Here is a 27,986-nt window from a genome sequence, read left to right on the forward strand (position 1 = left end):
TGTCTTCCAGCTTCCCATGAATGCATGGGTGCTTTAGGGGTAAGGGAGTTTTAGGTGAGCAAAACCTAAAGGAACTGTGTCTAATTAAATGTCTGTAAGACTTTAGAATGCAAGGTAATACTACTTTGGTGCCTATATGACAAATAGCAACACGAAAAGGAGGTGTTCTTCCTGTTTTTGCTCAGAACACAGTCTGGCTTGGTTCATTACAAGGTCCAGGAATATAGCACCACTGTTTTGTGTACAGGGTTCCAGCCCATCAACACTGCCTGTGGCAACATTTGTATCTGAGGGGAAGTACCCAGGAGAGGACAGAGGCAAAGGACCTCCATTTATTTTTTTTTTTTTTTTTTTTTTTTTTAATTTTAATGGTTTTTATTTTTTTACAAATACACTGGAGAATCATGCAATGCTACCAGCATTGGATGCAATCCTGGGCCACAAGTCTGCACATTCCTTTGCAACTGGTCCTGTGATGGCAGAACCTTTCATCTCTCCTTTATTGTTTACTATGACCCCTGCATTATCTTCAAAATAAAGGAACACACCGTCTTTTCTCCGATATGACTTTCGTTGTCGAATTACCACTGCTGGATGTACCTTCTTTCTGAGTTCTGGTTTGCCCTTCTTTACTGTGGCCATCACCATGTCGCCTACACCAGCAGCAGGAAGTCTATTCAGCCGTCCCTTGATCCCCTTTACAGAGATAATATACAGATTTTTGGCTCCTGTATTGTCAGCGCAGTTGATCACGGCTCCCACGGGAAGACCCAGGGAAATCCGGAATTTTGCACCGGAGGACCCACCACGTCCTCGCTTCGACATCTTGGACGCCGGAAAAAGGCAGAAAGGAAAGTCCATTTATTTTTACATGCGGTGGAGGCCTCATAAGTTGAAAAGAGAAGGTAAGCGCTCATTCATTAGCATATTGAGATACAACTTGTTGATTCCCAGTAATAAATGGGAGAGAATTTGTGTGTACAATTCCCTCCGGAGAAGGTGAGGGTGGGTGGCCAGAATACTAGAGTAGCCAATTCATTACTCTGAACTTGAGCTGTAGTCATTTTAAAACATGCTTGTAAATTATTTGACATATTTCTTGTTAAGAGGTGGGATCTATATCCCTTCTTCTTGAATTTGGGTTGGGCTTAGTGACTCATCCACATCCAAAAAAATGCAACAGAAGTGATATTGTGTGACTCCTGAGACTAGGTCACAATGCAATACAGTTTTTACCTTACTTACTGGAACACTAGCATCTGGAGCCCAGTGCTGCCATGGAAGAAGTCTAACTACCCTGCAACTGCCATGGTATGAGGAAGCTCAGGTCACATGGAGAGAGCATGCTTAGGTATTCTAGCAGACCACCCCAGCTGAAGGCCCAGCATCAACCACCAGACTTGTGAGTAAATATACCTCTAGATGATTCCAACCCCAAACCTTCGCGGTACTCCCAACCATTGAGTCTTCCCAACTGAGACTCCAGACATCATGGAGCAGAGATAAGTCATCCCTGCCATGCCTTATCTGAATTCCTGACCCTCTGAATCTGAGCATAAAAAAACTGGTTGTTTCATGTTACTAGGTTTCAGGATGCTCTATTACACAGCAATAATAACCAGAACATGACCACATTAGAATCTCTCCACCGATGAGGAGTGGAGGGAATTAGGTGTTGTATTAGTTAGGGTTCTCTAGGGAAGCAGAACCAACAAGAGATATTTGTAAATATGAGATTTTATAAAAGTGTCTCACGCAACTGTGGGGATGCACGAGTCCAAATTCCGTAGAGCAGGATGCATGAGTCCAAATTCCGTAGGGTAGGCAGTGAGCCGGCAACTCCAATGAAGGTCTTCGATGAACTCCCCAGGAGATGCTGGCTAGCTGAAGAAGAAAAGGAAGTTCTCTCTCTTCTCCTTTAAAAGTCTTCAAGTGATTGGATTAAATCCAGCTGACTGAATTCTCTCATTGCAGAAAACACATCCTTCGTTGATGTAAGCAGCCACAGATGCAGTCAATTGACTGATGATTTAATAAACCAGCTTCTGGTTTATTAACCAGCCACAAATGTCCTTGCACTAACAGTTAGGACACTGCTTGCTTGAACAGACAGCTGGAAACCATCACCTGGCCAGGTTGACACATGAACCTAACCATCACCTAAACATCACCTTCAGGTCTCACCTTTAACACCATTGCCTCCTGGAAGCAATTCCTAATCCTTCAGACTAAGTTACAGCCCCTTCTTTTCCTTAATAAAATTTATGATAATTATAATTTGATAGTTATTTCTGTAATTACTTATTAATGCTTTATATACCATTTTTGTCTTTAGCCAAAGAGGGACTATCTCTCTATTCACTTATATGTTCTCAGTATCTAGTACAGTGCCTGGTGGTACTGCTTAATACATATTATATCATTTATGCATAAATTTTAATAATAATTCTTGTGTCTTTAACAGGTGGCACCTACTGGTATGACATATTTTTAAGCTATTCCTTCATGTAGGCACTTCCAAACTTGATTTTTTTAATAAAATAAAATTTGTCATTAAACATGAATTTGTTAACTTTCCTTTATAAAGGATGAATAAACAAAGAAATATAATAGATTTAAAAGAAATAAAGCTAGTAAGTAACAATCTAATATCCGCTTTGCTAAACTGCAATTGCTGTAACTATTGCTTGGTTTAAAATGTATGAATATCAATATTATAAAAGATTTTTAAAATTAAGTTAATGTGATTCAACTTCATTGGTTCCATTTGAAAGCTAAGAAAGCAGAAACAGCACGAGCCCTGGATCAGTCATGTCTAGGTTTTTGGTTTCAGGTTCCTATATATAAAGTGGAGATACTAATTCCTACCTCCCAATGTGGTTGTGAAGAATCAAACAAAATGATATATTTGAAGCACACTGAAATTATAATCCTAAGTATTAAATCAACTCTGAACTTTTTAATACTTGCAGATATTCTGGATGTTTAAAAAAAGCAGCATAAAATCTTTGTCCTCAGCCTCTTAAACCTTCTTAATTTTTAGTACAACAGCTAAAACTGTTGAGTTCTTATTCTGTGTTAGGTACTTGGGTGGGCATTGGAGACAGAAAGATGAATAAGACTGTAAACATCATGAAGGCAGGGACCATATCTTTCTAGTCCACTACTGTATAGCAGCCCTGTGTCTGAAAACATAGTATGGCACAGTAAGTATTTGGTGAATGAATGAATGAATAAATGGTGAAGTCCCTACCCTAAAGCACACCTTTGCAAACTCCTTGTCACCTAGGCATTAGAGGCCCTGAAGCTAGTTTAGCTCTTTCTGGGCTTAAAGCATTATAACTCTTATCTCTTTATCTGAAACATAAGTGAAAAGATGAGGGAGCTTTGGGAGGCTCTCAGGATGCTTGCTGCCACCTTTTTCCAGTATCTCTGAGGCTTTGAAATCATCACTCATAATGTATAAAGGTACCCTATAAATCCAGCTGCTCGTCATTTACTTTCACCTTTGTGCTTCTGCAATCTGTATGAGCCATGGCTCCTCTCACCTCTATAAAATCTACCCATCTTTCAAGATTGGACTTAAATATCAGGCAAGTTTCAAATTTACAAAATTCTTCTTAGAGTTAATTGCATAATACTCCATTCTCCTGTAATATTTTGCACATGCTGTTACTAAAGCAGTTATCACACTGAAATTTTTGTGATACTAATTTCTATTCCTTATTTTTAATTTTTTTAAACTTTCTGTTTTTAAATAATTTCAAACGTACAGGACAATTGCAAAAACAACACAAAACCCATACAGAGAACTCCAACATAACCCCCCACCCAGATATCTAGGTACACCAACATTTAACATTTTGCCACATCATTCTATCTATCTATCTGACTATGTATCTATGTATATCTATCATCTATCTATCTATCTATCTATCTACCTATATCTATCTATCTGTCTGTCTATGTGTCTACCTATCTATTCATCTATCTATTTTCTAAACATTTGAGAGTAGGTTGAATACATCATGCTCCTTGAACATAATATTTCCATGTCCTTTACCTAAGAACAAGGATATTCATTTATACCTATTCACTATACCTATCCACCTTAGGAGTAGTTACCAAGTTCAGGAAATTAAATATTGATTTAAAGTTTACAGTCTATATTTCAATTTTTTCATGTGTCCCAATAATGTCCTTTTGGGCATTTTCTCCTCCATTTTTAGATCCTGTCCAGGATCATGTATTACATTTAGTTGTTATTGTCCCTTTAGTCTTTCTTTCCTTTTTTGTAAATGGTGGAAACATATATACAGCATCAACTTTCCCATATCAACTACTCCCAAGCATAAAATTCAGTAGGATTAATCACATTGACAATGTTTTGCTACCCTCACCACCATCCATTACCAGAACTTTCCCATCACCCCAAACAGAAACCCTGCATCCATTATGCATTAACTTCTCATTCCCGCTCCCCCTCGCCGCCCCCCCCCCCACTTCCTGGTAACCTGCAATCTCCTTTCTGCCTCTATGAACTTGCATATTCTAGCTAATTTATATAAGTGGATTCATACAATATCTGTCCCTCTGTGTCTAACTTATTTCATTCAGCATGATGTCTTCAAGCTTCATCCATGTAGAAGCATGTATCAGAAATCACTTTGAATTTTAATTATTTTTTTCATATTTGTGCCCCTAGATTAGGTTCTCCCTCTTTAATTAACATAGATTTGCCCAGATCATCATATACCTAAACAAAAGGGGAAAGTTTATCAAAACCTTTTACATGTGAAATGGAAGTGGAATTGGAAAGCTGTTGGAAATGTGAGGAGGCTCTGAGTACCAGCTTCTTTGTTTGCTCCTCTCTTGGGGCCTGCATGGTTTTGCTTTCATGGTATTTCTCGTTCTCTCTGCATGTTTGCTTGGTTCTCCTCTGAAAACTAATTGAACAACCCTCTACATTGCCTCCACTTCAAATTCTAGATGGAGCTGGTATGGCTAGTCATCATAACCCCTTTTGGGCAAGAGCTCTGACTGACCAAACCATAAGTAAGCTACATGAGGGCCAGTGGCCCAGCCTTGCTCTACCTCTGAATGGATGGGGGGTCTCAGCCTCATCTTCCCTGGGTAGGAGGTTGTGGGCAGGGAAATTTTACCAGAACATGACTGACATGTACGTTATACCCTACCACTTTGGGAGGTAAAAGTGAAGGAAGGACAATGGTGTCCTACTAATCTCAATATCCCAGAAGGGTTGCCACAGTGTCTGCTCCATTGTAAATGGTCAATAAATGACTGCTGAAGGAAGTCTTGAAAGTGCATTAGATCTTTAAGGGATAGAATATGGAAGGAGAAGAGAAGGATGCTGACAATTGAACTGTGAGAGACCCTGATATTTTGGATTTGAGAAGCGGAGTCAGAGACAAAACAAAACAAAACCAGCAAATGTGCAGTCTGGGAGAAGGTATAAATTTGCAAAAATTAAGCGAGGAGATAATTTTGAGATGGTTAACAAGGTTGAATGCTGAACAGAGGCCATGGAGAATGAGATGCTAAATACTTATAGCACTTTATACTTTGCAAGGGGCAAACTATAATGTTAGATCCTCAAAATAATATAGTTATTTAGGACTAGCAGTATTATCATTCTCATTTTATAGATTTTAAAAACAAAAACAAAGGAGATTTAGGTTTAACTGCTTTACAGCCAAGATGTGGCATGGTGATACTAAAATCCTGATCTTTGGATTCCAAGGATTCTGTTCTATCTACTGCTTCCTATCTGGATACTGTGGGCCTTTAGACCCACCTAAGGAACTCAATATATCCAAAATTTGAAGACAAGTTCAGAATATGTTGAATGAAAGGGAAGCTAACAATAATCAATATTAAATGGATGAGATCAGCCATCCTCTGGAGAAATAACCATGCAAGATATGATCTATGGATTGTTGCTGATAAATAAGGCAACAATTTAAAATGGAACCAATAAAAACATACTATCATGACTTTTCACATGTTTTGAGGAACTGTGAAAGCTAAAATGATAAAATATTTTTAGAGGCTTATTAGAAAAAAATGAAATGGGAGAGTAAGAGAACAAAAAAAAACACAAAAACTGTTAGTGTGTTTCTCATGAAATAAAGGGAAAAGATGTCATGATTGGTTGATGGAGGCGTTTTAATTTGCTTAGAATGTTGTTACAGTAAAGAAGGGTGCTTCTTACTTACAGACTAGTATAGCTTGATGACATTATCCCTTATGATCACTGCATTTACTCTACATCTGTCAAGCCACCTTTTGATTTAAATGTTTCTCAGGGAGACTTTCCTACTTAGAAGAGAAGGTATAATGAAGAAGAAAAAATTCACTATGCTTATTTGATAGGTTGTATTTCTCATTGTGAAGGAATATTGGTGATATTGGTTCATCAATCAGCTTCACAAACAATACCTTGCCCTGGGAGTATAGATAACCTCCTGGGCTTTTGGTGACCCATGAGCATACAGATTATGCAGATATCCTGTTTCAGAAGCCAGTTAGCGAGCTTTATATTTCTTTAACCATCTCAAATACAATAAGGAGATCACTCCCACCCCATGGGAAATACAAAAAAGCAGAGTCCAGGAAAATTCTTATGTCCTCACCTTCAATTATATGTTTAGGTTAATTTGGTGATTACATGCATATTACTGGGGGCCCATAGTAAGTTCTAAATTTCTCATTCCTATTTATCCCTTCCCTAAAAAGTTTTTTTTTTTCTGATTATCTCCCTTTCCTTTCTACTAAATGTATTTTTAACAGCACTTTTGATTTCTTTAATTCTATTTTATAATTGGGCACCTCAAGGTGATCTTACCTCTCCCTTTCCGATTGTTTCAAGCATATTTAGCACAGAGAATGCCTTGGTATATGCTGTTTATAAAGAGCACAAAAGTATATGAATGATTTTCTTGAGAAAAACTGATTAGTTTTGATGCTTCAGATATCTAGATGCTATGTCCTTTATACAGGCCCTAGCACACAGTGCTCAAGTGATAACTGTTAAACGAATCGGTCTGGAAAATGAAGACTAAAGGAAAACATTTTATTGCTCAAAAAAGCTTTTAGACTTCCATTTAGACCCACTAAGCAGACCAATCCGTAGAGAAAAGGATAAAAGCACTACACTGATTATTTAGCTGTTCCAAAGTATGCTTTTTATCCAATCCTACTTGGATGCTTCAATCTTGGGGTTTAAAATCTTTTTTTTTTTTTTTTTTTTTTTTTAACCACGGAGATTTTCATTGAACTGGAATTAATTCGAGTACTATGGGCTTTCCCGTCTTCAACTTCTCAGACACCAGCCCTCCTCCTCTAATAAATCCTACATTACTGAACAGGCTTAGGACCAAGGAAACGATAATAAATAGGAAATCAGAGCCACGGAAACCAAGGAGCGCAGAAAACGCGACAGCGCGGGCGTGGGTAGGAGGGAGTAGAACCTTCTCTTGACTACGGCGCGAGAGCGCTCCTACGATTACGTCACGCACTACGGGGGTGACGTCACGACAGTGACACGCGGGTGACGCCGTTGCCGCGGCGACTTCTAGTCGTCTCCGCCCCTTTCCCGTGCCCCCCGCTTGGTGTCCTTCCCCCAATCCCCCCAGGCACCGTTTCGCCCGGGGCCGCGGGCCGGTACCTGAGGTGGCTCAGGCGCCCTCCTGCCCCGGCACCACCACGAGCGTCCCTCCCCGCTGCTCCCCGCACCTCTGCCCCCGCCTCCCGCCGCCCTCCTCCTCCCCGCCCAGCAGCGGTCGCTCGGGCTCCAGCTCTCGGTTATAAGATGGCGGCGCTGAGCGGCGGCGGCGCGGAGCAGGGCCAGGCTCTGTTCAACGGGGATATGGATCCCGAGGCCGGCGCCGGCGCCACGGCCTCTTCGTCTGCGGAACCTGCCATTCCCGAGGAGGTTAGTGCCGGCGCCACATTACCACTTTTTTGTCTCCTAGCTGGACTGGCTTGTGTTTATTTTGGGGAAAGAGGTGGTGGTGGGGCTCTGGTGTCCTCAGCCACCTTCTCCTTTCGGCTTTGCAAGGTGGGAGTTGGGCATCTCCCCGATGCCTCTCTCTGTTTTGCAGTTCTTCGCTACGTAAACACACACAGTGGCCAAGGGGGATTTCCCCTGACTCCTACCCCAGCTTTGGGGATAAGGGCAGCGGTGACTGAGCAGGAGGCTATCAATAGGGGGCGAAACTCTGGATTGGTCCGAGAAGGTCACGACTGGCTGAGGTATCCAGCCCTGCATCTATTAGATGTTTTCGTTTTCCGTTTTTTTTTTTTTTTTTTGTCGGGGGGTGGGGGTGGGCAGGCAGGAGGCGGCGGCACCGAGGTGGAGGATGTAGGCTAGAAGGTGGGACCGAGACCTCGGTCTGACTTACTGTTACGTGTAATTATTACAAGGTAATGAGGATGAGAGGGCCCATAATTCCCTCTCTACTCTCTCTGACCCTTTTTTTTTTTTTTCAGTCCACTGCCCTCCCTTACACTTGTTTGGTCATTTATATTTACCTGTTTTACTCGGCTGATGGTTTTGATTTAGTCTTTACTTTTTCAACTTAAGTACTACAGTTTCCGCTGTCATTTCCATCCATGTCTCAGGACACCCGTCCCTAAGGCTTATCAGTGCTCTGTCGCTGACTGGCCGCCCCTCATCCCATCACTCTCTGTTGCCCCGCTCATTTTCCAGGTGTTGGGACCTCCCTGCCTTTTAACCTCAACTTCTACTTAAGACCATAATTGCTCTTCTCTTGCTGTAGTCTTCTTGAGGCCTTCTACTTCATTCCACCGCTCTATAACATTATTAAATCCTTCTGGACACTTTGAAGCGTCTTAATTTCTGAATTCCTGAAGCTGTCAAAATTCCATCTGTCTTCCACACTTGTGAATCTTTTTTCACCCTAGCACTACTGTCACTTTTTCGCTAGTCTTTCATTGTGCCTTTGCACCTCTTTATTCCTACCTTTTTTTCTGTGATTTTGATTTGTTTCTCCTATTGCCCTCCTTTTTTATCCCCATTATTTCCTTTCACTTTTCTCTCTTTAGGCCTTGCTTTTCTCAGCCTGTTTTGGCATTATTCAGCCTCTTATATTTTCAAATTACTTATTTACATTTCATTTTTATTATGTAAAATTTAATGCATTTAGTATTTGGTATTTTATTACGTAAAACAATACACTTTAATGTACTTTACAGATGCAGATACTTTCGTACACTTTATGAATATTTTATTACATAAAATAATACACTATTATACTTTACAAATAATAAGATAACAGTAATAACTGTTTTACAATTATTATTTAAGTAATGGGGCTTACTCTGTTGACTTCGCTCAAAGTTTCATTTCCTTTCTACTACTTATATCTTGTTTCCCGTTTGCCATAACCTCTCATTCTTTCTTCTATCTACACAATTCTCTTTTTCCTGCTTCTTCATCTTTACTCTGGAAATTCATCTGGTAGGCCTGTTCACAATAGTATTTGTTTTCCATCCTGTTATACCACCTCCATCTATGCCCAAAATGTGTTTTGTGCCATCATTTGATCTAATCTAAATTTCTCATAGTTTTTTTTCTCCCTTCCTAACTTAACAAAATCACACCAGTTACCACTTACTTTCCAGGTTGCATTTCTGCTCAGGTAGGTTTCCTCTAATATCTGTTTATTTTCGCCAACTTCTTGGATCTAAGGATAGGGTTCTTCTCTTCCGTTTTCTAGTTTATTCTGTTTTCCGTGTCCTCAGTTACCATTCATTCTGCCTTGTTTCCTGGCTTTTGGTACTTAGTTTGCTGAAGCTTCCTCTGTCTTCCCCACACCTCCACATTCCTTCTTATTTATAAACAGCTGTGTTCCCTTGACATGGAAGTTTATTTTTAGGATACATTGTTTTTAATGGGTAAGTACTAAGGGTCACATCTGTTGTCTATTTTTTCCATGAATCGGATATGTCTTTGTCTTACCAAACACAGGTGCCTCTAGGCTTTCCTTTACTCTGCAGTGCATGTGTGTTTTTGTTGAATTGTAGCTTTGTTTGAAGACTATTAAGGAATGGAAGGGTGGATAAATCAATGGGTATAGGTTATGAAATTGTTTACATTGAGAACTTTGTTTCAGAGTTATTAGAACAGTTTGTAATGATAAGAGAAGACTTTAGTTAAGTAGAATCTTTACTCTGTTATCCTGCTCGAAAGGGCCAGATTGGAGTTTACGGATTCCTGGGCATATCCCCTGAACATTCTAATTCAGTAGGTGAGCATTAGGATCATGGGTTTTTGTACTTGGCACACTTGCTGGCCAACTCTTGTTTACACCAGGACTTGAGAACCTCCAGGCTAGATGAATTTAAGTTTAAATTACCAGTAATTGGAAAGCATATTCTTATTTCCTGAAACTATAAGAATACTCTGAACTAATTTTAAGTAGTTAAAAGAGATGTGTTTCTCACTGCCTTCTCCACCCAGTTTTTGATGTTTAGTGATGACTAGTTGTTTACTCTATATTTTCTTCTGTGCTGATAATAAATGTGTTGGGGGTGTGTGTATGATTTAAAAAGTTGATCTCTTGAATATAGGTATCAATATTATGGATGGTAGAATAAGTTCCTCCAAGAAATAAACTTAAATTTGGAGTTGATATTGTTAAATCAGTAGAAGCTGAAATGTGTTGTGGTATTTTGGTTAAACTGTCTTCCTCATATCCACTTAAAGGGATATCTTACGATTGCCAAGTACATGGAAAGAAGTGAAAATTTGTGCTTGTGTGTAATAACACATTTTATTGTAAAGAAGTTACCTGACATGAAAATAAAAATTCTTTTTGTCTTTTAAGTCTCTTAGAGGGGAATTTCAACTGCATTATTTTTTTTTTCTTATGACAGAGACAAAACATGTTCATTTTCAAAAAATTAGGAAAATGAAAGTATAAAAACAATAGAAAAGTCATCTGTAATCTTGCCACTCAGTATAACTACTATAAACATTTTGATGTATATCCATATATATCCATTTACTTTGTTTAATGTGTGTATAATATATGGTATATTGTTTTGTAATCTTTTCTAACTTAATATAGCAAAACTGTTTACTTATGAGATAAACTACCATTTATTTAACCAGTTCTTTTTTTTTTTTTTTTTTTTTGATTTTAGGTTGCATCTCATTTTTTACCATAACAAACATCTTGAACATAGAATGTAGATTTTAGCTTTTAAAATTGTAAATTTTAGTTTTTAAAGTTGTTAGGGAATGAACAAATTTGTCCTGTATTTGTAAGCTTAACTTCATAGATGCTTAAAATAGAATATTATAGTAAATGACAAGAGTTTATTAAATATTTGTGAAATGAATGGACTTAATACTTTAGGCATTAAACATCAACTTATTTATATTTCCCTGATGTTACTTTCTATGACTATATGGTATAAGATTACAAAAGTGTGGTATTAACTGCTCTCTAATGCTGTGTTTCTCTAGAAGGGCGCTACTTACAATTCCATTACAATTACAATTTTATTGTTTTCTGTTTTCAAGATCTCTTTTCTCTAATCTTGGTTAAGCTCTGTAATTATAATGCTAGGGAATATTCTAGAATGGAATCTCCTATAATAGAAGACTTCTTTATGAACCATGACAAACTAGATTGGATCACATCATACCTCTGGAAAGTGGTAGTCCCACTAAGGTATGTGCTCGTGTAGTTCTGCCTATTGCCACTAATACTTGCCTAGATATATTTGAAGGTGGACAAAATCTACCCTTTAGGCAAAACTATAAAATAGCCATTTGTCTTTGGTATTTCTACTATTCCCTTTTTGTACACTTTCTTTCTCCTCATTTAATGAACCTTCTCCTTTAGGTGTTCATCCCACCTCTTTATTTAGAAAATTTCTTTGGGATTGGCTTTTTTTTTCCCAATCAGCATAATTCCCTGGAGGTTCATCCAAGTCATTGTATGTATCAATAGTTCATTCCTTTTGTTGCTGAGTAGCATTACATGGTATGGACATACCAGTACATTTAACCATTCACCTGTTGAAGGACTTTGGCCTGATTCCAGATTTGGCTATTACAAATAAAGCTTCTATGAACACATGTGCACAAGTTTTTGTGTGAACATAGGCTTTCATTTCTCTGGGATAAATGCCCAGGAGTGTGATTACTGGGTTGTATGATAGTTGCATGTTTAGTTTTTTAAGAAACTGCCAAATTGTTTTCCAGAGGGGCTGTACTGTTATTATTTTTTTAATAGAGAAATTGTAGATTTACAGAAAAGTCTTGCAGAAAATGCAGAGTTCCCATCTACCTGCCCCCTCCTTACACACACAGTTTTCCCTAATATTAACACTTTGTATTAGTGTGGTACCTTTGTTACTTTTGATGAAACAATATTATCATAATTATTCTGTTAACTTTAGTTCATAGTTTACATTAGGATTCACTGTGTTGTACAGTCCTACGGTTTTTAAAAATTTTTTCATTTTAGTAATTTATGGATAATCTAGAATTTCCCTTTTTAACAACATTCAAATACATAATTCAGTGCTGTTAATTACATTCACAATCTTGGCTACTATCACCACTATCATCAAAACTTTTCCTTTACCCCCAACTCTGTACCAATTAAACATTAACTCCTCATTCCCTATCCCCACTCCAACCCCCTGCTAACCTGTATTCTAGATTCTGACACTATGAATTTGCTTATTCTAATTATTTCATAAGAATGAGATCATACAATATTTGTCTTTTTGTTTATGGCTTGTTTCGCACAACAGGATCTTCAAGGTTCATCCATGTTGTCACATGTATCAGAACTTCGTTCCTTTTTACATCTGAATGATATTCCACTATATGTATATACCAGACTTTGTTCATCGGTTCTTCCATTGATGGACACTTGAGTTGCTTCCACTTTTTGGCTATTGTGAATAATGCTGCTGTGAACACTGGTATACAGATACTTTGAGCCCTGCTTTCAGTTCTTTGGGGATTGCTGGGCCATATGGTCATTCCATACTTAACTTTTTCAGGAACTGCCAAACTGTTTTCCACAGCATATGCACCATTTTACCTTCCCACCAGCAATGTACAAGATTTATGTTTTTCTACATCTTCACCAACACTTGTTACTTTTCATTTTTTAATAGTAGCAGTGTACAAGTTCTACTGTTTCTCTACTCTTCACCAACCACTTGTTACTTTTCATTTTTTAATAGTAGCCAGTCTAGTGAATATGAAGTGGTATCTCATTGTGGTTTTGATTTACATTTTCCTAATGACTAATGATGTTGAGTGTCTTTTCATGAGCTTTTTTAGCCATTTGTATATCTTCTTTGGGGAAATGTCTGTTCAGATCCTTTGCCCATTTTTAAATTGGTTCATCTTTTTGTTGCTGAGTTGTAGCAGTTCTTTACATATTCTGGATATTAAACCCTTATCAGATACATGGTTTTTAAATATTTTGTCCTATTATGAATGTTGTCTTTTCACTTTCTTGATAGTGCCCTTTGCACAAAAGTGTTTTTTGTAATTTTCATGAAGTCCAATTTATCTGTTTTTTAAATTTTCTTGCTTTTGCTTTTGGTGTAAAGTCTAAGAATCCGTAACCTGATACAAGGTCCTGAAGATACTCTGTTGTGTTCTCTTCTAAGTTTCATATCTTCTGTTCTTCAGAGTTAATTTTTGTATATGGTGTGGGATAATGGCTCACTTTCATTCTTTTACATGTGGATATCTAGTTTTCCCAGCACCATTTGTTGAAGAGACTTCTTTCTCCACTGAGTAGACTTGGTGTCCTTGTCAGAAATCACTTGGGGTTTATTTCTGGACTTGTGATTCTGTTCCATTGGTCTGTATGTTTGTCCTTATGTCAGTACCACATTGTTTTGATTACTGTAGCTATATAATAAGTTTGGTAATAGGGAAGTGTGAGTCCTCCAACTTTGTTCATTTTCATGATGGTTTTGCCTGTTTGGGGCTAGTCCCCCAACCTCTTAACTACTGAAGTTTTCATTTCTCTGCATTACATGTTGGTTTCTCTGGGAAGAAAAAAAAAAAAAAAGTCTTACGGCAGTAGAAATTTTAGAGCTTCTTTGTATAGAAGAAAGATTTGTGCTGGCGTGTCATAACCTGTGTAGAAAATTTAGACTTGTGTCTAAGGCAGTGGTCAGCAGACGTTTTCTGTCAAGGGATAGATGATAAATATTTTAGGCATTGCAGCCCATACTGTCACTTGCACAACTATTCATCTCTGCTGTATAAGCACGAAAGTAGCCATTGACAATATATAAAGGAATAAATGCAACTGTTCTAATAAAACTTAGTTATGGACACTAAAATTTGAATTTCATATAATTTTCATGTGTCGTGAAATATTCTTTTGAGTTTTTTTCAACCATTTAAATATATAAAAACCATTCTTAGCTTGTGGACAGTACAAAAACAGATGGTGGGCCAGATTTGGTCCATGGGCTGAAGTTTTCTGACCTCTGGTCTTAGAGAGAGAAACTATATTATATTTGAGCCTCTGAAATTATGATGCAGGTTAGAGGTCTATAGAACATTCATAATTGCTTATTTTTAAAAAAATCAGGTTTATTGAAATATAATTTGTATGCAATAAAATTCACCATTTTAGGTGTACAGTTTGAAGAGATTGGACACATATATACATATATATATATAGTCATGACCACCACAGTCAAGATAATAGAACATTTCTGTCATTACAAAAAGTTCTATAGTTCTTTGCATTCAGTCATCTCTCCCTCCTCTCAGTATCTGTCAGACACTGGTCTGAATTCCCTCTCTGTAATTTTACCTTTTCCACAAAGTTTTATAAATGGAATCATATAATATGTAGTTTTATGTATCTAGCTTCTTTCACCTTGGGTAATATTTTTGAGATTGATCCATGTTGTTACATGTATCAGTAATAAGTTCCTGTTTATTTCTTAGTCTGTTTATGGATGTACTACAATTTGTTTATATATTTACCAGTTGATGGATATTTGGGATGCTTCTAGTTTTCAGCAATTATGAGTAAAGTTGCTGTAAACCTTTGGGTTCATGGTTTTGTGTGGATATTGGTTTTCATTTCTCTTGAGTGAGGACCTAGAAGTAGGATTGGTGGGTTGTATGGGAAGTGTATGTTTTTAAGAAACTGAAAACTGTTTGCCAGCACTTGGTATTGTGCATCTTCTTAGTTTCAGCCATTGTAGTAGGAATATAGGAATCTTTCATTGTAGTTTTGGTTTGTATTTTCCTTATAACTAATGATGTTGAACATCTTTTTATGTGCTTGTTTACTATTCGTTTATTTTCTTTGGTGGAATACTAATTTAAGTCTTTTTATTCGATATTTACTTTGTTATTATAGAATTGTAAGTGTGCTATATATATTCTGGATAGAAGTCCTTTATCAGATATGTGCTTTGCACATGCCTCCTAGTCTTTTTATTTTCTTAAGTATCTTCTGAAGAGTTATTTTTGATTAAGTCTAATTTATCAATTTTTTTTCTTTCATGTTTTTGTGTCCTATCCAATCTTTGCCTAACGCATGGTCATAAAGATTTTCTCCTATGCTTTCTTCTAGAAGCTTTGTAGCTTTAGCTTTTGCATCTAGGTCTACAGTCCATGTGGAGTTAATTTTTGTATATATTGTGAGGTGGAGGTTAAGGTTTTTTTTTTTTTTTTCCCCACATTTTGATACCCAGTTGGTTTATGATTTGTTGATACGAGTAACCTTTTTCTGTTAAATTACCTTGACTGCCTTATCTAAATCATGATTATTGATTATGCATTGGACTCTTCGTCTGTTTTACTGATCTTGTATGTCTATTCTTAGGCAAGTACCACATTCTCTTGAGTACTATAGCTTTATAGTTAAGTATTAAAATTAGGTAAGTCTGATTTATGGAATTTATAGAACTTTGAATTTTTATTGTTATTTTAAAAATTTCCTGTGTTGCTATATTTTTAGGAGGAGAGGGTGCATAATTTTCTTCAGATTCTCAATGTTGTCTTCAACCCAAAAAAGACTTTAGATTCACTGCTTTCTAGAGTTAATACATCTCTAGCTTGAGTTACATGGTGGTGAGATTTATGAAAAGTGGTGGCTAATAAAACATGTATAATGCAAAATTAACTTCTTTAAGAGAAATGAAGGAGGTACTCTATTAAGTTACAAAAGAGTTAAACATTTCCTTTTTACCATATTGCAAAAATATGAACTGTAATCAAGGTATGTATGGGGGGATATTGAATATATAAGATGTTTATTCATCAAAAACAAACTCAAAAAGTCATTGAAAATGTCAGTCTGCAGAATATATTAGTTTATAATACTAGCTATGTTATTCTTTTTTCTTTTTTTTTTAAATTCAGTTTTATTGAGATATATTCACATACCATACTGTCATCTATGGTGTACGATCAGCTGTTCACAGTACCATCATATAGTTATGCATTCATCACTCCAATCTATTTTTGAACATTTTCCTTACACCAGAAAGAATCAAGAGTAAGAATAAAAAATAAAAGTAAAAAAGAACAGGCAAATCATCCTTCCCCCCATCCCACCCTATTTTTCGTTTAGTTTTTGTCCCCATTTTTCTCCTCATCCATCTGTACACTGGATAAAGGGAGTGTGATCCACAAGGTTTTCACAATCACCCTGTCACCCTTGTAAGCTACATTGTTATACAGTTGTCTTCAAGAGTCAAGGCTACTGGGTTGGAGTTTGGTAGTTTCAGGTATTTACTTGTAGCTATTCCAGTGTATTAAAACTTAGGAAGTGCTGTCTGTATAGTGCCTAAGAATGCCCACCAGAGTGACCTCTTGACTCCGTTTGAAATCTCTCAACTGCTGAAACTTTGTTTCATTTCATTTCGCATCCCCCTTTTGGTCAAGAAGATGTTCTCAATCCCACTGTGCCAGGTCCAGATTCATCCCTGGGAGTCACATCCTGCATTGCCAGGGAGATTTACACCTCTAGGAGTCAGGTCCCACGTAGGGGGGAGGGCAGTGAGTTCACCTATTGGCTTAATTAGAGAGAAAGGGCCACATCTGAGCAACAAAGAGGCACTCAAGAGGAGACTCTTAGGCACAATTATAAGCAGGTTTAGCCTCTCTCCTTTGCAGTGATGAACTTCATAAGGACAAGTCCTGTGATAGAGGGCTGGGTACATCAAACCACCAGTCCTCAATGTTTGTGAGAACATCAGCAACAATCCAGGTGAGAAAGTCCAGCACTTCCGCATTTTCCCTCAGCTCCTCAGGGGGATACTGCATATATATTTTTATTCTCTGTCCAAGTTACTTTGGGATGTGTTGCTATTTCACACTAACCAATACAAACCTACCATATCTCACTTCCTTTTCAAAGTACTATGTAATTATGGTGTTTGAACAGACTGACTATAGAAGTTATATTGTTTAGAAAATATAGATCCTGCACCAAATAAGCATCTCTTCCCTTGGTCTCACATGGAAGTTGAAGTTTTAACACAGTCAGTTTCACCCTTTACTCTTTGGCCCGATTTGCCCTAGTCTTAACCAGATCTGCTTCATTCATATCTCTAATTGAAGTCTGGGCTCTTTTTCAGCTTTTTTTTTTTTTTTTTTTTTAACAGTTGCTGTATGCGCTAATACTGACATTCATATCTGCCGAGCTCTAGCTTGAGTTTCAGGTGTCACACAGATACCCAGTGTTCCAGAGACCAATCAGGTTATTCACAAAGGAATCAGCATCTCAGAGTTTGGAGATAGCCATTACAATTCAGGAATAGATTTGACTGCTGTAAGAGCTTACAATCTGGGGACCATTACAATAATCATTTCCCTGTTAGGCTGTGCTCTAAGGTTCAATCCTGAGTTTACACATTGTAGTTAGTCTATATTGGTGAGGCATTATAGTGTTTGCTTCTGTTTCTGGCATACTTCACTCAAAATACTGTCTACAGGATCCCACTCACCTCGTTGCATGTACCTCAGCTTCACTTCCTCTCTTAGTTGCTCAATATTCCATTGTATAGCTATGTTATTTTCCATCTTATTTATAAGAGTTCTTCTATTTGAAAACTGTTATGGTCTCTGATGTTCCAGAATCACCACTTTTAATAATTTTAGAGCCATCATTACCGTATTATTATTTTACTAAGGATAAGCATATAATGGCTTTTGGTCATATTTCCATCTCTTGTAGTGGGACTCATGGGGCCCTTCACCTTTTTTTTTTTAAATTCAGTTTTACTCAGCTATATTCACATACCATACAGTCATCCACAGTGTATAATCAGTTTGTTCACAGTACCATCATATAGTTGTGCTTCATCACCACAATCAATTTGTAAACATTTTCATTGCTCCAAAAAAAAAAAGATAAAAATAAGAATAAAAATAAAAGTATAAAAGAACACCCAAAACATTCCATCCCTCTATCCCACTCTATTTGTCATTTAATTTTTGTCCCCATTTTTCTACTCATCTGTCCATACATTGGATAAAGGGAGTGCCTTCATCTTTTTTTTTTAAGTGCCACTGCTTCTTAGCTAGGGGTAGGGTGGAGCTTCCCTACAATATAAAATTATGTTTCTAGTCATTATTTTTACCTAAGAAGTTAAAATAAACACAGGAAATTCATGCTCATAGAGCATAAGTCTTGAAAACCTGAACAGTACAGAGTCGTGTGACAATAGGGAAGGTAGATATTGCCTAGGAGATGGCTTTTGTTCATGTTGTAAGAACTGTCATTTCAGTTGTGTTTGGCCACCTTGCAGATTTTGAAACTGTACTTCCAAGGAGAGAGAGACATACTTTGATAGACTGTTTTCAACTGTTGTTGCAAAATTAGTTGTTTTTAAAAAGGTGTCTATTTCTTTATTGTAAAAAATGCTTTGTGTTTAGATTGAGAAATACTCTGCTTTTGTTTTATACCTTTTGTTTCTTATAATAAATATGTAAACTTTAAAGACACCATAAAAATTTGACTTTATTTTTACAGCAGCTCAAATAAAATAAAATTTTAGGATGCTTTCATTAGTCACTTACCTTTGAATGTTTTTAGGCAGTTTAAAATACTGCTTGGGGTTGTTCCCTATTGACCTAGGATTTTTAGACTGTATTTTCTACTTTGCAGCATTTTTGTGGCAGGTATAAATACTCATTTGGTCTTATAGATGTATTTTTAATTGTAAGGGGATTATTGATTATTGGCTCCAGCAGTTAAATTGTAAATAGTTATTAGAACCTATATTTTATATTTTGTATGGTCAAACTTGGATCTTATCCCATTTCTGCTGTTTTTAAAGTATATACACTCAGAAATCTGTCTGTAGCTTAGAGGGGAAAGATAACAATTAATAATTTAAGATCTTGGTTAAATAGGTGTTATTATTTTTAAAGAGTTCTTATTAGCATAATTTCTGGTAATGTTGTTTGGAGGTAATTTAATTCCCATTTGTTATAAAAATATCCTGTCTTTTTTATGAATACCAAGCAGTTATTGCCTTTATAACTTAAAAAAATTTTTGGACTCTAAAAAGTATCATTTGTTTCTAAATAACTCAGAATTACTCTTTTACATGTTATACTGCTGTACTTCCATGAGAAAAAGTGTCAGAGAACTTCAGATAGGGAAGAGATTCAATTTAGAATAGTCCTTAGATTCTGCTCTAGTACCACTGCAGGTGTTCATTTCCTCTTAGTTGATGTGTGTGTGTTTTTAAAAAGGTTTTTTTTACAAACAGTCCATATTCACCAAACGTACACTTCTCCTCCCTTCTCCCCTCATTCCCTGGTAATCTCTAATCTTCCTGTTGCTGTAAATTTGCTATTTCTAGACATCTAAGTGACATCATGCAATATTTGTCCTTATGTGTTTTGCTTATTTCACTGAGCATATTTTCAAGGTTCTTCCACATTGCAGCATGTCTTAGAGCTTCATTCTTTACAATTACCGAATTCTCTTAATTTTTACGATTGTCTCTAGCATTTGAAGTTATTCCACTCATATTCTTCCTGTATATGCCTTCTCATATTGACAGTAAGTTACACGATCTCAAGTTTAAGTTTCATTATAATGAGAATTCAGTTCAGTGTCACTTTTTTGATAACTCTGTATTACAGAAGATACATGATTTTTCTACTAAGCTTGGAACTTAGTTTAATTTTCTGTAAAGGTTTATGAAGTAAATGCTTGGTTGTTGATTATCATGGATACCTCTTTGAGAGAACAGTTTAATTATGTAGTCATAGAATTGACAGTCACATCCTGCTTTTCACTGGCATCCTTGATACTTCTCTACCCCCAACCCCCGTGCTATGTGTTGAACTTCTAGTAGCCCAAATGTATAGGAGTGGTTTGAGAATAAAGTGAGATGATGAATATATAAAAGCCTTCAGAAAAGTATAGTAGTATTATTTTTGCTGTTGATCTTCAAGACAAAGGAGAAATACATCTAAATTTTCTTTCAGAAATCTTTGTAGCATTTTTTTAGAATGTCCAGTGACATATTTAGCATGGGAATCTAGTTGTTAGAACACATCGCAGTTCTTAATATGGATGGTTGACCTAGTAGAACGTTGATTACATTGCGTTAGTGTTATCTCCAAATCATTGTTGAATCAAAGAGGCAGCATATTAGTATTTTGGGTAAGCATTTCATGGGAAAGAGATAAAACTTCTTAAAATGATAGTTGAAAGACTGTGTCCCCTGGCTTTAGAGGTAAGCACTGTGATTTGTGAGTGTTTTGGAATTTTTAAAATTATGTTCCACAGCTTGTTTTGTCGTTCATCCAAAGCTACAGTGATAATTTTTTTTATTGAATCGTTTAATAGGACATAGATATTCATCATTTAATAAATATTTGAATGCCTACTATATGCTTGCTGGATACTAATCTAGGTTCTTAGGAGTCTATTTGAAAACAAAGATAGCTACCCTTTTGTGACTTACATTCAAGTGGAGGAGTGTGAGTGTGAGGGGAAGACAAACAATAGATACATTAAAAAAGTAAATTGTATAGAATGTTAGAAGGTAATAAGTGCTATTGAAAAATGAAAGTAGAATAGGGTAAGTTTGGGGTAGATTCCAATTTAACAGGCCTCAGTTGAGAAGGTGCCATTTGGATAAAGACTTAAAAGAGGTTAGGGAACAGTGTTTCAAGGTGAACAACCAAGAAGTTGAAAGTTTCTGAGTCAGGAATGTGCCTTGTTTATTCAAGAAACAGCAAGGAGTCCAAAGATGCTGGAGTGGCTTGAAGAAAATAGGTGAGCAGTAGGAGATGAAATCAAAGAGGTGCTTGGGGAGGTTGGGGAGTATGGCCAAAAGCCTTTGTGAGGATTTTGCCTTTTGCTTTGAGTTAAATGTGAAACCATTTCAGGGTTTGAACACCCAGAGCCTAGTGTCATAATCTGGCTTATGTTTTAATAGGATTGCCTTGGTTGCTGTAGAGAATAGACTGTAAAGGGTCAACAGTAGAAGCAGGGTAAACAGGGAGAATGCTATTGCAGTCATTTATGCAAAAAGGTAATGATGGCTCAGACCAGAGTGGTAGCAGTAGAAGTATTGAGAAGTGGTCAGATTTTGAATATTTTGAAAGTAGACCCAATAGGATTTGTTGATGGATTGAATGTGAGGTATGCAAGAAAGAGAGGTGTCCAAGATGATGCTTAAGGCTTTTGGCTTGGGTGACTGGCAGTGATGTTATGATAAACTTCAATAGGGAAGAATTCAGTATAGCAAGTGAGGGGAAGAGGGAGGGCAATGATAAAGAATTCAGTTTTGAGCATGTGAAGTTTATATCTATTTGATATCCAAGATGTTGGGTATGTAGTTAGATATGAGTCTGGAGTTTGTGAGAGAGGTTCTGTGGTAGAGACTGGTCACCATATCCATGTATCATGGAAAATGTCTCATTTTCTTCTAGGATCTACAGGTACATAGCATTTCTCCCTTGTAGTTAGGTATGGTCATGTGTCTCCAGCTAATGGAAAGTGAGCACAAGTAATGTGCTCCATTTCTAATCTGACGCATGGAAACATCCTCTATCTTGGCTGAAATGGATCCCTAGGGTATGTTGGAAGCCATATTTTGTTTTTGTTTTTCTTCTTTAAATTCAGTTTTACTGAGATATATTCACATATCATACAGTCGTCCAAAGTGTACAATCAGTTGTTCATAGTACCATTGTATAGTTGTGCATTCATCACCACAATCAATTTTTGAACATTTTGGTTACCACACACAGAAAAGAATAAGAATAAAAGTTAAAATAAAAAGAATACCTGAAACATCCCATACTCCCCATCCCTCCCTATTATTCATTTACTTTTTTCCTCATTTTTCTATTTATCTGTAATACACTGGATAAAGGGATGGGAGCCACAAAGTTTTCACAATCACATGGTTATACAGAGTAAGCTATATAGTTATACAGTTGTCTTCAAGAGTAAAGGCTACTAGGTTGCAATTCAACAGTTTCAAGTATTTCCTTCTGGCTATTCAAATACACTAAAAACTACAAAGAGATATCTATGTAATGCATAAGAATAACCTCGAGAATGACCTCTCAACTCTACTTGAGATCTGTCAGCCAATGAAACTTTATTTTGTTTCATTTCTCTTCTCACTTTTGGTCCAAGAAGGCTTTCTCAATCCCACGATGCCAGGGCCAAGCTCATCCCCGTGAGTCATGTCCCACATTGCCAGGGAGACTTACACCCCTGGGAGTCATGTCCCACGTAGGAGGGAGTGCAGTGAGTTTACCTGTAGAGTTAACTTAGAGAGATTGGCCACATCTTAGCAACAAAAGAGGTCCTCTGGGGGTGACCTTTAGGCACAATATAAGTAGGATTAGCCTCTCCTTTGCAGTAACAAATTTCATAAGGGCAAGCACCAAGATTGAGGGCTCAGCCTTCTAAATTGGTAACCCCCAATTCTTGTGAAAGTATTATTAATTCCCCAGGTGGGGAAATTTAATTTTTCCACATTTTCCCCCAGTCCCTTAAGGGGGCTTCGCAAATACATTTTTATTCTTTGCCTAGATTACTCTGGGATGCATTGGGGCTTCACACTAGCCTATAAAAACCAACCAGATTTCCCTCTCTATTCAACATTCCATGTAATTATGTTGTTTGAATAAATTGACCATACACGTTAAATTATATAGTGTTGCAAAAAATATAGATTTTGCACCTAATAAACATTTCTTCCTTTGGCCTCACACGGGAGTTGAAGTTATAAAAACACCATCAATATCATCCTTTACCCTATAGTCTGATTTACCTTAGTCCTAACCAAGTCCATTTCATACATATCTCTAATTGAAATCTGACCTCTTTTTTTTCAGACTCTTTAACATTTGCTGTATGGGGTAATGCTGACATTCATAGCTGCCGGACTCTGACTCTGCGTCTCAGGTGTCACATAGATACCCAAAGTTCCAGGGGCTGATAAGGTTATACACAAAGAGCTCAGCATCTCAGAATTTAGAAATAGCCATTAAAACTCGGGAATAGATGTAACTGCTGTTAAGAGCTTACAGTCTAGGAACCTTTACAATAAGCCTTCCCCTGATATATGCTCTCAGACTCAATTCTCAGAGTTTACACATTATAGTTCATGTTACTGAGGCATTATAATGTTTTTCATTTCTGGTTTATTTCACTCAACATACTGTCCGCAATGTCCATTCACCTCACAACTTCACTCCTTCTTGTATCAGCTTTGTATTCCATTGTATATATACACCACAGTTTGCTAGTCTGTTCATCAGTCTGTGTACCCTTAGGCCACCTCCATCCATTGCAAATCATGAATACTGACACCATAAACCCCACTGTCCATTTGTGTCCCTCTTTTCAGCTCTTCCAAGTTTATACCCAGGCCCTGAGTTGCAGGACCATATGGCAACCCCATGCTTAGCTTCCTGTGGAATCATCACATTGCCCTCCAGAAGGGCTACACCATTCTACTTCCCTACCAGTGGTGATTAGGTACATCCCTTCTCCACATTTTCTTCAGCACTTGTATCCCTCTGTTTATTTTTTAGGCAGTTTTATTCACACACCATGCATTGCATCCTCAGTAAATAATCAGTGGTTCCCTGTATAATCACATAATTATGCATTCATCACCACTATTTATATGAGGACATTTGCATCTCTTCCGCAAAGAAAGAGGAAGAGGCAAAAAAAAAAAAAAAGACAACTAAAAAGCAACAAAAGAAAAAATAAAATTAAAATAATATACAATAAAGTTGTACAACAACACCAAGAATCCCATACCTCTCCCTTATATCCCCCTCTTACAGACTTTTAGCTTTGGTGTATTGCCTTTGTTACAAATAATAGAAGCATATTACAATGTTACTGTTAATTATAGACTCTAGTTTGCACTGATTGTATTTTTCCCCCAATACCATCCTCTTTTTAACCTTGCAAAGTTGAAATTCATTTGTTCTCCCTCATGTAAAAACATTCTTATATTTGTACCTTTAATCACAATCATTGACCACTAGAAGTTTTACTAACTTACACAGCCCCAGTCTTTATCTTCTGTCTTTCCTTCTGATGTCCTATATGCTCTTTTTTTTTTTTTTAGTTCGATTTTAATTGAGATATATTAACATACCATGCAGCCTACATGCTCTTAACCTTCCTTTTTCAATCGTACTCAGTTGCCTTTGTTTAGTGTACTTACATTATTGTGCTACCATCACCCAATATTGTGCTCCAAACCTCTCTCTCCTGTCTTTTCCTGTCTGTAGTGCTACCTTTAGTATTTCCTTTAGAGCAGGTAATACTCTCAATGTCTGTCTGAGAATATTTTAAACTCTCCCTCTTTTTTGAAGGACAGTTTTGCTGGATATTGAATTCTTGGTTGGCAGTTTTTCTCTTTCAGTGTCTTAAATATATCATACCAATGCTTTCTCGCCTCCATGGTTTCTACTGAGAAATCCACACAGTCTTATCACTCTTCCTTTGTATGTGATGGATCACTTTTCTCTTGCTGCTTTCAGAATTCTCTTTTTGTCTTTGACATTTGAGAATCTGATTATTAAGTGTCTTGGCGTAGGTCTATTTGGATCTTTCTCTTTCGGGTACGCTGCACTTCTTGGATCTGTAATTTTATGTCTTTCATAAGAGATGAGAAATTTTTAGTGATTATTTCCTCCATTATTGTTTTTGCCCCTTTTCCCTTCTCTTCTCCTTCTGGAACACATATGACACCTACATTCATGCACTTCATGTCGTCATTCAGTTCTTTGAGACACTGCTTGTATTTTTCCTCTCTTTACCCTATCTGTTCTTTTATGTGTGGGATTTCAGATGCCTTGTCCTCCAGTTTATGAATCCTTTCTTCTGCCTCTTCAAATCTGCTGTTGTATGTTTCCATTGTGTCTTTCATCTCTTCTATTGTGCCTTTCATTCCCATAAGTTCTGCCAATTGTTTTTTCGAACTTTCAAGTTCTTCCTCATGTTCACCCAGTGTCTTCTTTATATCCTTCATCTCTTTTGCCATATCCTCCCTCAACTTATTGATTTGATTTTTTAATTGATTTAGCGTATTTGTGTGAAGATCTTTAGTTGTTTCAACTCCTGTGTCTCATTTGAAGTGTAAGTTTGTTCCTTTGATTGTGCCATATCTTCATTTTTCCTAATGTGACTCATAGTTTTTTGTTGTCTAGGCATTTGGTTACCTTGTTTTCCTCAGTCAAATTTTCCCAGACCAGATGGGCCCTGGTCTCAAGAAGATTGTGTAATCAATATCAAGTGTCCTTGGGGATGAGACCCAGAAAGTTGTCAGACTTTCCTGTGAGGCCTCTAGATTCTGTGTTTTTTTTTTTTTTTTTTTTTTATCCTGTCCAGCATGTGGCAGTTGTCAACCTGCAGCTCCCCACTGGTGTAATGAGGTGCGGTTCCTTTAATTCCCAGCAGACTCTGTCCTGGCCTGGGCTGAGGGTGTCAGAAGTCAGGCTTAAGTTGTTTCTGTTTATACCCCCCGCCTCCCCCAGGCCCTGAATTCTGAGGGAGGGCAGCCACTTTAGCTGGGCCCCACCCCCCTTTTCTTAGGGAAGATACACCCTTTAAGGAATTATCTCCTACATTTGAATTCTTCCTTTGTCTGTCTGACTCTGTTAACTCCACTCTTGCCTGGGTCAGTGCTGATAATTGAAAATGCCCAAGGCTTTTTCTAATGAGCTACTTAGAATGGGAGAAAAAAATAAAGGAAAAAGAAAGCAAGCATCTTTTCAGGGCCAGTCCCCAGCTCCTCAGTTTTGCTGGTTGACTGGTGTTGGTACCTGGTTCTCTGTACCCCCTTTCTTGGGACACAGCCATTTTCCAGTATTCTGAGCTCAGTCACCTCCAAAAGACTCTGTTTTTATTATTATTTTTCTATCAATCCTGCCTTCTCTCTGCTGGGAGACACCTCAGGGTTCCTTTTCTGCTTGCTCTGGTTTATCTGTGCTTGTAGCTTGTATTCAGTAGTCCGGATTTGTTAATTAAAACTGCAATTGAAGCTTGGTTGAGTTTCTTTCCTTTGCTCCAGGTAGCCTGCTTCTTTTTTTCATGGGGAAGTGTTAGAACTCAACCTGCCATGGCAGTGGGAGAGGGGCACCAGCCTTGCAGCTTGGGGAGCTTTACTCTCAGTTCTATGCTGCAGTCTTAGCCATTCCACCCATTCCAGGCTGGTGTACAATGTGTTTCTAGTCACAGATGTCTCCCAACAATTTTTCCAGACTATTTGCTAGTTGTTCCTGGCTATTTACTAGTTGCTCTAGAGGACTAACTAAATTCCATACCTCTCTATGCCACCATCTTGCCCTATCTCAGCCATGTGTTTTAAATGTTAGAATATCCCATCTAACCTAGGTCCCAGAATGATTGTGTGTTTAAGGGTCACCCTGCCAACTTGTTTACTCACCAGTATACTGTCAGGTAAGTAAGAGATAAACTTCCATTTTGTTTGAGTCGTTACCTATTTTAAGTGTATTTGTTATGGCAACTAGCCAATCCTAAATTTGGCATTGTTGCATTTATATGATATTTAAAGCTATGACACTGATGTGGTTATTCTGGGAATGAGCATCAGTAGGAAAAAGAAATGATCTAAGGTTGGAGAAAAGAGGAGGATCCTGAGAAGGTACAATCAGTGAGATAGGAAATCAAATGAAGAACATTAATAAAGAGAGTGATTAATTGTGTAAAATGCTGCTGGTAGGTCAAGTAAGATGAAGACTAAGAATTTATCATTGGAGTTAACAAAGTGGAGGTTATTGGTGATCTAGAAAATAATAGTTTAATAGAGCATAGAAGTGAGGTAGTAAGGAGGTAATTGATGATAGGAATGAGCCATCAGAGAGTAAAACATTGATAACTTCAGCAGGGAGTGAGATAAAAATTGCCAGAGTGACATCTCTGAAGAGACAGGAGGGAAAGGGATTTAGTGTATAAGTAGGAAAGATTGGCTTTTATTAGTAGTATATATACTTTATGGTAATGAGTGGTATTAGTAAGGCAAAGTATGTGGATACAAATCGTGGTAGGTAGATGGATGTGATGGTGGGAGTTTGTCTGTATTTGGTATCTTCTGAAGGAGTATGGGAGGGTGAATGGACAAGGGACAAAAGGTATGATTGATAGGCAATATTAAGTTATTTTATATGAATTGACTAGACAGCATTGTGGGCCTGCATACTCTTTGGTGCAGGTCATCAGATCAGAGTTAAATGCAACTTGGCAAGGCAATTTAACAATCAATATGAATCATTCTCATTTTGACTTACAAACATGGAGTCATTGGGAAGTAGAACATGAATTATTACTTCTTTATGCAGTATCCGCCATTGTCCTGCCATTAATTTCAGCTAAATTTGGAGAGGTCTAGTTACTAATTTTCTTTTACTTTCCTTTATTCTTTCTTGTATTATATATTCTTTT

General features: G+C 37.2%; 2 protein-coding genes across 5 annotated transcripts in view; one reads left to right on the plus strand and one right to left on the minus strand.

The window, feature by feature from the left end:
* Positions 1-378: 378 nt before the first annotated feature.
* On the minus strand, positions 379-847 carry LOC119534868 (60S ribosomal protein L23). The gene has a single exon (XM_037837424.1). The coding sequence runs from the start codon at positions 823-825 to the stop codon at positions 403-405; it is 423 nt and encodes a 140-aa protein (XP_037693352.1). The 5' UTR covers positions 826-847; the 3' UTR covers positions 379-402.
* A 6,810-nt stretch (positions 848-7,657) lies between these two features.
* Positions 7,658-27,986, plus strand: part of BRAF (B-Raf proto-oncogene, serine/threonine kinase) — a 192,889-nt gene continuing 172,560 nt past the window's right edge. The window contains exon 1 of one of the 4 annotated variants that reach the window (XM_037836016.1): positions 7,658-7,954. In XM_037836016.1, the coding sequence (XP_037691944.1) occupies positions 7,832-7,954 (123 nt within the window). In that variant the 5' untranslated portion in view covers positions 7,658-7,831. The remainder of the gene's footprint in view (positions 7,955-27,986) is intronic. The other 3 variants (XM_037836017.1, XM_037836014.1, XM_037836015.1) reach the window with 3 other exon arrangements.

Source organism: Choloepus didactylus, chromosome 5, assembly GCF_015220235.1.
Source record: "Choloepus didactylus isolate mChoDid1 chromosome 5, mChoDid1.pri, whole genome shotgun sequence".
Lineage (NCBI taxonomy): Eukaryota > Metazoa > Chordata > Mammalia > Pilosa > Megalonychidae > Choloepus > Choloepus didactylus.

Bases quoted from the DNA above. Each gene is read 5' to 3' on its own strand.
- LOC119534868 (XM_037837424.1), bottom strand. From the start codon at position 825: ATGTCGAAGCGAGGACGTGGTGGGTCCTCCGGTGCAAAATTCCGGATT.